We start from the raw sequence: 12,695 nt of genomic DNA on the forward strand, positions 1-12,695 counted from the left end.
CCGAGGGCTCCCCAATGCCCCTGGGGGGCAGTAGAACCCCCGTTGATAAAAACTAGGATAAAAGGATGGATGGAGGATGGCACAAAGCAAGAGAACAGTTTCATTGAAATTCTGTGTGGATTGTACGTTACCATAGTGACAATGAGAGAGGTGTGTGTGTGTGTGTGTGTGTGTGTGTGTGTGTGTGTGTGTGTGTGTGTGTGTGTGTGTGTGTGTGTGTGTGTGTGTGTGTGTGTGTGTGTGTGTGTGTGTGTGTTTTATTGGTCAGAGAATAGAGCCATTTCCCTTCCTCAACATTCCCCTGATTCTAAGGTCCAAAAGAGAGTCATGAGGGACCGGAGAGTTTGGACAGAAGGGCAACAGTGAGGCAATTCAGTTAACTTGAAACACAAAATCAGTATAATGTGCTTCAGGAAAAATATACATAAAAAGCATAAAAGATGATACGGTGTGTGTGTGTGTGTGTGTGTGTGTGTGTGTGTGTGTGTGTGTGTGTGTGTGTGTGTGTGTGTGTGTGTGTGTGTGTGTGTGTGTGTGTGTGTGTAATAAACATGAGGTATATCATCACTATCACATTTTTGATATGATCTGAATCTCGTTATATCAGTAGGCAGGCCAGAGCACAGAATCAGCACAGGGGATGCAGCCCCATCTGAGACAAGCCAGAGGAAAAAACACACCAGAGTGTGACTTCCACAGCAGCACCAACACCACTGTCTGAATCCACATCATCATGACAGGGATAACATGTACATAACAGGAGTGCACTATTTTAAACACTTCTCCTACATACCGTCTCCTACATTCCTGACCCTTACCGCACGGATACACCTACTGCGACCTGTGCGAGGCGAGCGACAGAAGTAATTGACGAGTATTGAATCAGGCGATAAAAGCGATTCAGGAGACTAGAGGCGATTCACGCAACTCGAGCGACAGTTTGTTGTTGAACTTCTGCCAATGTTATGCAAATTAGCTATGATGCGGTTCAGCAAGAGCCGCCACAGCCAATGGGAATGTTGGAATGCTTACATTCTGCTTGTAACGGACATACTCTAGTCGCTACAATTGCTCGTATCACTTTTGCTGCACAGAAGCGATTCTCTGTTGCTTGAATCTCATCGCGGCGGGCCTATTCGCCTGGTTACATTTACTGGTGTCTGTTTGTCTGTCTGTCTGTCTGTCTGTGTGTTTGTCTGTCTGTCTGTGTGTGTGTCTGTGTGTTTGTCTGTGTGTCTGTGTGTTTGTCTGTCTGTCTGTCTGTCTGTCTGTCTGTCTGTCTGTCTGTCTGTCTGTGTGTTTGTCTGTCTGTGTGTCTGTGTGTTTGTCTGTTTGTGTGTCTGTGTGTCTGTCTGTGTGTTTGTCTGTCTGTCTGTCTGTCTGTCTGTCTGTCTGTCTGTCTGTCTGTCTGTCTGTGTGTCTGTCTGTCTGTCTGTCTGTGTGTCTGTCTGTCTGCGTGTCTGTGTCTGCGTGTCTGTGTCTGCGTGTCTGTGTCTGCGTGTGTGACTGCGTGTGTTTGCGTGTGTGTTTGCGTGTGTGTTTGCGTGTGTGTTTGCGTGTGTGTCTGTCTCTCTGTGTGTCTGTGTGTCTACGTGTCTACGTGTCTACGTGTCTACGTGTCTACGTGTCTGTGTTTGCGTGTGTGTTTGCGTGTGTGTTTGCGTGTGTGTTTGCGTGTGTGTTTGCGTGTGTGTTTGCGTGTGTGTTTGCGTGTGTGTTTGCGTGTGTGTTTGCGTGTGTGTCTGTCTGTCTGTGTGTCTGTCTGTGTGTCTGTCTGTGTGTCTGTGTGTCTGTCTCTCTGTCCGTCTGTCTCTCTCTGTCCGTCTGTCTCTCTCTGTCCGTCTGTCTCTCTCTGTCCGTCTGTCTCTCTCTGTCCGTCTGTCTGTCTGTCTGTGTCTGTCTCTCTCTCTGTCTCTCGTCCTCGAGCCTTCCATCGTTGCTTCCAGTCAATCCGATTCTCCATACATCATTTCAGTTCGCTGGTACTCTGGGCTCCGGCGTCCTTCTTTGAGTATGTCCACAAATGTTAGTGTGGGACGTCCTCTTAACCGGCACCCATGTGATGGTTCCCATAGCACCAGTTTGCTGGCTGGCAGTTCTGGGTGCCTTTGGCAATGTCCTGCGAGCATCATTCTCCTTACAGCTATCTTCACGTTCACCCTTGGTATTCCCTCATATAGGATTTCGTTGGTTACATGTGCACTTTTACTGATGTTAAGCACTGAACGCAGCATCCTGGTGTAGCACCCATCAAGGGACTTCTCTAGGGTCTAGGGACTCTAACTCTATATCTCAAAGCAGTTCTCTCAGGTCGTACCTTGAAGCAGTTCTCCTCTGCCATGACCCTCTCTGCCCTCCACTGGTAGCTGGTCTCCCATGCTGCACGTACGCACTGTGAGGAGAGGTTGCCCCCCGCCGCGCCCCTCTTACGCTCCCCCAGGTACAGCTCCGCCACCTGCAGACACACCTCGTCGCTCACCAGGTGCTGGAGCTGTGGAGAACACACACACACACACACACACACACACACACACACACACACACACACACACACACACACACACACACACACACACACACACACACACACACACACACACACACACACACACACACACACACACACACACACACACACACACACACACACACACACACACACACAAACACACACAGTCTCAGGTTAATGCTACAGCCAATACACCAGGTGCTGGAGCTGTCAAACAAACAGACACACATTATTACGTTACATTACATTACATTGCATTGCATTTTTATCCAAAGCGACTCACAATCGAGGACATAATCATAGCCTACAATACTTGCAGATACAAAGTGCAGAGGTGATATGCAGATACAGCGTGTACAGGAAATATACAGAACAATAGGTGCAGATGCCTAGTAGGGTTAGTAAGTGTTTTCTTTTTCTTTTTTAAAAGGTACACTGTGCAGGAAATGGTCAAAATGGGTACCGCAACTATGCTGCTCATTGAAACTGGGTTGCCTATTTCCAATTTTGATCTTTTTGTGAAAGTTTATTGAGTAATAAACTTAATTTTTCTAGTATGGCCCAAGTACAGTCATTTTCGCAGCTAAAAATGGCTATTTCTGGAAATTCAAAATGGCGGACCATGGAGAAGATGCCCCTTTTCATGTATGAAAATTCCAATTTGTCCAGTTATAATGATTACTTTGAATTTGATGGTGGTGGCAAGTATTCATGAAAAAGGTAGCATTAAAGAATGGGTAGTATGAGTTCTGGAAATAATAAACAACTACAAATCTTACACAGTGTACCTTTAAGTACAATAGCACAGGGTTAAGTTGAGTGCAGGATTTTGTGGACAGCTCACGCGATGCTGAAAAATGGCTGAGAACTCATATTCTATTTATAGAAAAAAAATCTTTGGGAAAATTGCTTTCTGTAATACCTGGAATATGCTGACAAGATACAGGTCCTGGAAGAAATATATGGGTGTTGCACTTAGGGCAGATTGAATGAGAAATAAGATTTGGAGGCAGACACACTAATCAAAACACACAGCAGCACCCTTCCAGGCCCAACGCCAACACTGTTTACTAGGGCTGTAGCGATATTGTTTTGAATCGAGAAATTGTGATACACACAGTCACGATACTGTATCATCATGCAAGAAGGCAAGTCTCGTGATACGCCCTTTCAAAGTCCTGTTACACTTCAGTCCAGTAAACAACCACATGATATGATGATGGTGCTGGTTGTAGTGCTGATGGTTTGTGTGCTATAGGAGCACGTCTCGCCTGTCTAACGATCCTCTAGATGAGTTTGTCTAGTGAAGATGTGGGTCTACCAAATCTTAAGTGTGTGTGTGTGTGTGTGTGTGTGTGTGTGTGTGTGTGTGTGTGTGTGTGTGTGTGTGTGTGTGTGTGTGTGTGTGTATCTCACCTGTCTGACGATGTTCTGTATGAGTTTGTCTATGGTGAAGCCGATGTAGGCGTGGATGGTGAACATCTCCCTCTAGTGTGTGTGTGTGTGTGTGTGTGTGTGTGTGTGTGTGTGTGTGTGTGTGTGTGTGTGTGTGTGTGTGTGTGTGTGTGTGTGTGTGTGTGTGTGTGTCTCACCTGTCTGACGATGTTCTGTATGAGTTTGTCTATGGTGAAGCCGATGTAGGCGTGGATGGTGAACATCTCCCTCTAGTGTGTGTGTGTGTGTGTGTGTGTGTGTGTGTGTGTGTGTGTGTGTGTGTGTGTGTGTGTATCTCACCTGTCTGACGATGTTCTGTATGAGTTTGTCTATGGTGAAGCCGATGTAGGCGTGGATGGTGAACATCTCCCTTAGCGTGTCCTCGTACTGCGTGGACTCCAGGTTGCCATCCAGCAGGCTGCGCACCATGTCCAGGAACGCCGGGTAGTACTCCTCAAGCTCCACCTCACCTGCACACAGGCAAACCAGGGTTAGACAGAATATAAAGGAAATGTCCTCACGTTCAACCTCACCTGAAAAACAGGTAGATATGGATACTAGGGATGTAAATAAAATCGAAATGTATCGATGTATCGGAAGTATTGGCCGGCGATTTAATCGAATCGCATCGTATCGTGGGGCATTCTTAAGTATCGAAAAAAACTGAATTCCTGATTTAAGAAATACTATTTCTAATACTGTATTGTATTGTCATGACGGCTGTGATTTACACCCCTAATGGATACTTTAAAACCAACAATAAACTAGTTAGCTGGTCACACCATACTCTAACTAGTTATTCCACCATGTCTAGGAAGGCAGGGCAGTACTCTTCCAGCTCCACCTCAAATGGGCCCAGGTAAACCAGGGTTAGAGAACACAACTCTAAAACAGGTAAGCAAGTTTAGTTTTATTTACACAATGAACGACAGAATTTAAATTCTCTGCCCTACTGGCACAGTAACTGGTCAGGTAAGGTAAAGCAGGACAGAGGGAGTTAGAGTAGAGTTGGGGGCTTTTGCTACACTGGATTCATGATGCTTCTTGAATAGTAATCATCAGATCAAAAGACTTAGACTTTTTTTAAAATCTGAGAATATGCTCAACAACTTGAGGTAAATATGGGCCTGGGTACTTAAAGAATTTCCTTAAAAGCAGTCATTAATGAAAAATATAAACATTGTAACTGTGATTTTTGTTAATGTCTTGAGTAGAATGGCTGAGCTTTATTCCTTCTCTGACAACAAGTTTAACTCCTCAGTCAGCTAAGCGGAGCTTTAGGCAGGTCGGGAGTGTTCTGGAATGATCAGCAACAGAATGCGACAGCACACAGCCAGCAGTAACTTTCACCTTGACATGCGCAGACAATACACGCGCTAAAAGCCTGCCGTGTTAGGTGTCAGACAAGGGCGCTTGCGCGCGCACACACACACACACATGCGTACACACACACAAGCTGTGTTGCCCATCAGACAAACGTGTATGAGACACGCTGACACGACTACCCACACCCTCAATGTGTTTGTGAAAGTGGGTCTATCAGGAGTTGCCGGTTGCTCTTCTGGGCTCCTTGCTGTCTGAGGGCGAGCTGAGACTGGCACAGGACTGTCAAAGAGGCTGGCGCGAAGAGCGGCACCGTGCTTTTCATCTCGGCTGACGATAAGCAGTGTTTTTTTTTTCTTCTTTTAAGTATTTTTTTAGACCTTTCAAGCCTTTATTGTTTATTGTCAGATAGGACAGTGGTAGGACTGGGCCACATAGACGAGTGCCCTATCGTTAGCGCTACGGTAGGGCCAAGTGGTGTGTTTTGTAACGGCCGAATGGACGCTGGTATGCTGGTACGCATTTCTGCCTTCTAAAAAGGAGGGTTGCCAGATGTGCCTGACAATTTAAAGGCCAAAAAATGCTCAAAAACCGCCTGGAGGCACAAAATCCCACCCAATTTCAAACCAAATTGTACTGATTTCTATGACAGCCATCCTAAAGCAGCCGAATTGGGCAGGACAACGCCAAATCTGGCAACACTGTTTTAAAGAACAGGCTAAAGACAACCGTGTCAGATCCACTGCATCATTTCAACATTTATCATTTCATTCTTCTTAGCATAACAGCTTTCTCTCTGTGGCTGAAACCCTTGGCTTCAAACATGACTTCACACAAGAGTAATCTGTTATGATAGCACTGATGGTGGCGCCTGGCCTTCTCACATAACGCACAACAGGTCACTGATTCAGAAAGACATCAGCATTTGGGTATGTGTGTAGGAGTTTATGTCTGCAACAAACATCAGCATTTGGGAATGTGTGTATGAGTTTATGTCTGCAACAAACATCAGCATTTCGGTATGTGTGTATCAGTTTATGTCTACAACGGACATCAGCATTTGGGTATGTGTGTATGAGTTTATGTCTACAACGGACATCAGCATTTGGGTATGTGTGTATGAGTTTATGTCTACAACGGACATCAGCATTTGGGTATGTGTGTAGGAGTCCATGTCTGCAACGGACATCAGCATTTGGGTATGCGTGTATCAGTCTATCAGTGGTGTAGTCTACGTAGAACGCAGGTATACGGAGTATACCCACTTGAAAATATCAGGGATTTCAGTATACCCACTTAAAATTGAGTGATCCATTATTTAGCATTGCACAAATATATACAGTATACCCACTTCAAAAAATGCTCAAATATGCAGTATACCCACCATAAGAAAGTAGACTACACCACTGCAGTCTATGTCTGCAACGGACGGAGCATTTGGGAATGTGTGTATCAGTCTATGTCTGCAACAGGGTGCAGTGCTTTTGGGATTCTAACTTTGCATGCCACACGTATTGCCACCTTTGTGTGTTTCTGTGTACTGTAGACAATTTGCAAATTTAAGACTGCACGTCCTACATCACAGAAGAATTGTGTTACAGTTCCATGGTCAGGTCTGTGTCTGTCTGCGTGTGTGTCTGTCTGCGTGTGTGTCTGTCTGCGTGTGTGTGTGTCTGCGTGTGTGTCTGTCTGTCTGCGTGTGTGTCTGTCTGTCTGCGTGTGTGTCTGTCTGTCTGCGTGTGTGTGTCTGTCTGCGTGTGTGTCTGTCTGCGTGTGTGTGTCTGTCTGCGTCTGCGTGTGTGTCTGCGTCTGCGTGTGTGTGTGTCTGCGTCTGCCTGTCTGCCTGTCTGTGTCTGTGTCTGCGTCTGCCTGTCTGTCTGCGTCTGCCTGTCTGTCTGCGTCTGCCTGTCTGTGTCTGCGTCTGCCTGTCTGTGTCTGCGTGTGTGTCTGTCTGCGTCTGCCTGTCTGTGTCTGCGTCTGTGTCTGTCTGTGTCTGCGTGTGTGTCTGTCTGCGTCTGCCTGTCTGTCTGCGTCTGCCTGTCTGCGTGCGTCTGCGTGTGTCTGCGTGTGTCTGCGTGTGTCTGCGTGTGCGCATATCTCTTACTTGGCTGCTTGAGCCTGAGCTCTATGGCAAAGTCATTGTGCTGTGCATGTGTGTGTGTGTGTGTGTGTGTGTGTCTGTCTGCGTGTGTGTGTCTGCGTGTGTGTGTGTGTCTGCGTGTGTGTGTGTGTCTGCGTGTGTGTGTGTGTCTGCGTGTGTGTGTGTGTCTGCGTGTGTGTGTGTGTCTGCCTGCGTCTGCCTGCGTCTGCCTGCGTCTGCCTGCGTCTGTCTGTGCATATCTCTTACTTGGCTGCTTGAGCCTGAGCTCTATGGCAAAGTCATTGTGCTGTGCGTGTGTGTGTGTGTGTGTGTGTGTGTGTGTGTGTGTGTGTGTGTGTGTGTGTGTGTGTGTGTGTGTGTGTCATCAAATTTTAGACCTTTTTTAGACCTAAGGGGGGGGTCATTTTTTCCCAAGACAGAGCTTAGTTAGGGGGCATATTAGGCAACACACCCAAGCTAAAACACCGTCAACACCTAGTAGGCCCTAATATGCCATGAAGGCATATGCTAGATACAACATGTCATTGGTACCAGTATCTAGCCTCACAATGAGACATATCATTTCATAGTAGCCTAATCTAAAGAAATGTGCCCTTTGAAAACATATATCCTTGTATAAAGACAACAGATTCATAATTTGTTAGCATTTACACTAAGCGGAGCTTAACAATTCTAGCATCGTTTAAAAAGTTGTTTGACAACTCTCCCTCCCGTCTCTTCACTCTCCCCGTTGATGGAGTCACATCCACAGGCACCTCTCTCTGGCCACCATCGAGCCCTTATTCAATAGGCATATGTAAGCATGTTTCTATGATTCATTAAAAAAATATTCAAGTTGACTACAGACAGATGCGCTGTTTACAGCTAATATCATGAGTTTCGCCATTTGTTTAATTGTTTTGGCGAGACATTTGCGCATTGTTAAAATAACATAATGGCAGTTATAGTGGCGGTCTGTGATGATTTTAAGACATAGAGCGGTAGAATATAGGAAGTAATTAAGCTCTGCTCAAAGTGACGGGGCTCCACCAACCCTTATCGACTCAAACCTTGGATTTGCCGCTGGGCACGGTTTGTGTTGCTGGCTGTCAGTCGAGGTGAAACACAATTCACAGATAATTCGGCCTTCCGAGACAACGCAATAAATTTGGCACAACGTGGTTTAAATGCCCAATTTTCCGTGATGACCCAAATGTCCTCAACAACCACTCTGAAGATCTTCTAATACAAACAATCCTCGCCTGACCAGCTGTCGTCACGGAACCGAAATGCCAGGATGCTTTTGACGCTCGCTCACATTTTCCACATTTAATGTTCATGTTTGACGGTCACGTTTCATAAATTGCATTTCGCAGCAGACCGGTTGGGGGAAAGTAGACAAAATACATTTTAGATCGTTGTTAAAAAATTTTAGACCTGGGACACATATTTTAGACCTTTTTTAGGCCTAAAAAAGGGGCAAAAAATATTAAGACTTTTTAAAAACGTTTTAAACCGCGAGGCTACCCTGGTGTGTGTGCGTGCGTGTGTCTCTCTCTCTTACTTGGCTGCTTGAGCCGCAGCTCCATGGCGAGGTCGCTGGGCTTGTCCCTCCACCCCTCGGCCATCAGGAGGCGCTGGTGACTCTGCTCGGCGCGGTGGTCAAGTAGCTGCCTCTCCGCTTGCCTGTAGACCCGCAGCAGCCGCGCACACAACGTCTGGTGCAGACGCAGGAAGAAGTACCTGGAGGGAGAATAATTCAGGCAACATGGTGAACTAGGGGTGTAAATCACAGCCTCCATGACGATGCGATTACCGGTATATCGATTTCTTATGGCAGCAATTTGATTATTTTTGATACTTAAGAATGCTACAAGATACAATACGGTTGATCTATTATGTTATGGAGCTAGGGTATTGGTCTGGGGCCAGCGCTATGATTACTTTTTATCCTTAAATGCCCCACAATACGAAACGATTCGATTCAATTGTCGGCCGTAGGCTCGATCGATTATTATTAACACCTTTATGGTGAACTCAGCAGATTTTATTCCATAATGGCCAGAGGCAGGAGGTACAGAAAATCAGCGGTTCTACACAGCGAGCCTGCCTCTATTTATGTTTTAAATGCCATGTGATCCCTAATAAATCAAACTTAAGCTAAAATGATATACTTTACATAACCTACAAGATAATTATAAAATGTTAACCCCGTGTGTACCAGTTGTTGTTGACGAAGAGCAGGTTGTAGACGCCGTCCAGCTCCTTCTGATGCTCCGCCTCCGGGTCGCGCAGGTCCAGCTTCTCCCCCGACGATGCACCTGTCATGACCATTGATCATTTATATACAGTACAGTTCAAAAGTTTGGACACACCTTCTCAAATAAAAAGTCAATACACTGAAGTCAAGTTAATCTAATTGAACACAAAAGTCCTCCAATAGCTCACTGGAATTGTAGAACTAGAATATTGAGACATTTAAACCTAGTTTAGGCTCTTGCCAACAAATATTTTCTTGATCTGATATTGAGTCACTTGGTTTAACATGGTCAGTTACTTGGAGAAGTCACATGTGTTGGTCAGAATCTGTGGCAGGTTTTTTCACTTTTACTTTTTGTACCACTGTTCCACCTAGATAACCAGCAATGTTCGACCAAATGATCTGTGCAGTTACGCGCAGCTTCGTGAGCTCCACTACTAGGTCTGGGAGAGAACGTGTTGGCTTCGTCTTTGCCTTCAGAAGGCATGGCTTCGTTATCTATCATTCTGCCTGTCCTCGCCACCAACAAATTCCTTTTCTGTTCATCTCTAAAAAGTCAATATATAGTCCCTGTGACTCGCATAGCACAACGGCAGTGTTCCAGACCGTGTGTGTGTGTTTGTGTGTGTGTGTGTGTGTGTGTGTGTGTGTGTGTGTGTGTGTGTGTGTGTGTGTGTGTGTGTGTGTGTGTGTGTGTATAGCTCCACCAGGGGGTTCCAGAGCTACACACACACACTCACACACAGAGGTCTGGTGAGAACCAGCAGGCTATAGAACTGCACCTCTGGTTAACGCACCTCCTGGGGCCGTGGTGGTGGTGGAGGTTCCTCCAGTGCTGCTGGTCTCTCCTCCTGGACCACTGCTGCTGCTGTTGCTCGTGGTGGGGTGCCCTGCTGGGCCCGACAGGGGTGTGTGCTGGGTCGGGGTGGTGCCCCCCGTGGGGGTGTCGGAGGTGGGGGTGGAGCTGGGCGGGGAGGTGCAGCGGCGTCTCCGCGAGTCTCCGTTCAGCTGCTGCGCTGGCTGTTGTGACGGGAGCTGAGGAGGCTGCTGCTGCTGCTGCTGAGCTCCTCCTGGACCTCCTCCTACTCCTCCTGGCTCTCCTGCCATACCAGGACACAAGGAGGATTATTAGATCAGAATAACAATGTATAGAAATGCAGTGGAATTATAGCCGCCCGCCTGTACTGTGCATAAATGTGTAGGGGGATAACGAGAGAGAGAGAGAGAGAGAGAGAGAGAGAGAGAGAGAGAGAGAGAGAGAGAGAGAGAGAGAGAGAGAGAGAGAGAGAGAGAGAGAGAGAGAGAGAGAGAGAGAGAGAGAGAGAGAGAGAGAGAGAGAGAGAGAGAGAGAGAGAGAGAGAGAGAGAGAGAGAGAGAGAGAGAGGCGGGTTGAAAGTGCAATAGTGCTCCACAAGGATATGGTGACAAAATGGACGTTACAATCCAGTGCCACATATTCCAAATGACCTGGTTATATGAATGGTTATTATTACCAGCCAGTTGATTGGCTGGGTGAATGATACCCTGGGTGCATTGGACAGGTAAAACAAGGTCATTCGGAATATGCAGCACTACATTGTATCTAATGAAACCATTTTGCCCACCACTGGTTTAAGTGGACGAGGGTTGTTTGCATGGGGACTATAAACCAAGTATCTTTTAGTGAAGTAAGATAAAACAAGCCTGTACTTTTCCTGGACCCATGTGACTTCAGGTGAACACCCCTTTAGGAGGCCTTTGGTTAGGAGGCCTTTAGGAGACTATAGGTTGAGAATAAATGAAGTTCTCTTAGCGCTGTAGATGGCGGTGGCACACCTCTTATGCAAGCCGCCACCAAAACGCCACAGAAAGAGAAGAAGGAGGAGGAGGGTGTGATGCTCCCTTAGGAGACCAAACTTGTTTTCCCCTCCGAACGCTCCACCCGTGGTCGTGCGGTGCCAATCACTGCCAGTCATTAGGCACATTAATTAGCTACTACATGCAGCAGGTGGGGCAACCGTGGGGGAAAACAAGCAATGTCATGGGCGGGCCCAGAGTAACCAACTGGGTCTATTGGGCAGGCAGGGTTTGATTTCTCTTACTGTACTAGAAGATGTTAGTATGAACCTCCTCCTTCACCTCCTCCTCCTCCAGCTCCTGGCGCTCCTCCTGTGGTGCTGGGGGTAGTAGGAGTGACTCCTCCCGTGTTGCCTCCCCGCTCTCCTCCTCCTCCTCTCTCTCCTCCGGCCTCCTCGGCCTCGTTCTCCTCATCCGTCCAGTCCTCAGTCTCGCTGAGCTCACCGCGGCGCGCGAAGAACAGGTCAGGAACGAAGTGCTGTGTAGATTACATTATATATTTATTATAGATTTAATAGTCTTCTGCATACATGTTTGTCCTTTGGTCTTTTATTAAACAATTAAACGTCTTATCTGAAAATGACATACTATTACAATCTGGGTTCAGAACAAGCCAGAGCACTTAAAACTGCTATGATCAAAATAACTAGTGACCTCAGGCGAAACACTGCTACTACCAAAGTCTCAGCTGTGATTCTCCTTGATCTTGGAGCCACTTCTGACACACCAGACCATAGGATACTTTTAAACCATCTTGAATCTTGGATGGGACTGTCTGGCCATATCTTGGACTTATACAAGTCGTACATCATCGGGCTGAGGGACCCTTACGAGGCCGAGAGGCGAAACACGTTGTTCAGGGATTGCAAAATGACTTTCAGTCAAAACTGACAATAAAGTGATATCGTATCGCTGTTGTATCGTTTCCTACTGCACCTGCATGATGCGTTTGATGTGGTCCTTGTGGATGGTGCTTTACCTGCATGATGTGTTTGATGTGGTCCCTTAAGTACGGTGCTTTACCTGCATGATGCGTTTGATGTGGTCCTTGTGTACGGTGCTTTACCTGCATGATGCGTTTGATGTGGTCCTTGTGGATGGTGCTTTACCTGCATGATGCGCTTGATGTGGTCCTTGTGTACGGTGCTTTACCTGCATGATGCGTTTGATGTGGTCCTTGTGTACGGTGCTTTACCTGCATGATGCGTTTGATGTGGTCCTTGTGTACGGTGCTTTACCTGCATGATGCGTTT

At 46.7% G+C, this 12,695-nt stretch overlaps 1 protein-coding gene across 1 annotated transcript in view; it reads right to left on the minus strand.

Annotated features, from left to right (window-relative positions):
- sin3b (SIN3 transcription regulator family member B) overlaps window positions 1–12,695 on the minus strand; it is a 41,617-nt gene that overhangs the window by 5,166 nt on the left and 23,756 nt on the right. The window contains exons 14-19 of the mRNA XM_063200732.1: window positions 11,725–11,920; window positions 10,389–10,706; window positions 9,568–9,667; window positions 8,911–9,089; window positions 4,244–4,413; window positions 2,318–2,491 (exon numbers count right to left, since the gene is read on the minus strand). Of these exons, the coding sequence (XP_063056802.1) occupies window positions 2,318–2,491; window positions 4,244–4,413; window positions 8,911–9,089; window positions 9,568–9,667; window positions 10,389–10,706; window positions 11,725–11,920 (1,137 nt within the window). The remainder of the gene's footprint in view (window positions 1–2,317; window positions 2,492–4,243; window positions 4,414–8,910; window positions 9,090–9,567; window positions 9,668–10,388; window positions 10,707–11,724; window positions 11,921–12,695) is intronic.

Source organism: Engraulis encrasicolus, chromosome 6 (assembly GCF_034702125.1).
Source record: "Engraulis encrasicolus isolate BLACKSEA-1 chromosome 6, IST_EnEncr_1.0, whole genome shotgun sequence".
NCBI lineage: Eukaryota > Metazoa > Chordata > Actinopteri > Clupeiformes > Engraulidae > Engraulis > Engraulis encrasicolus.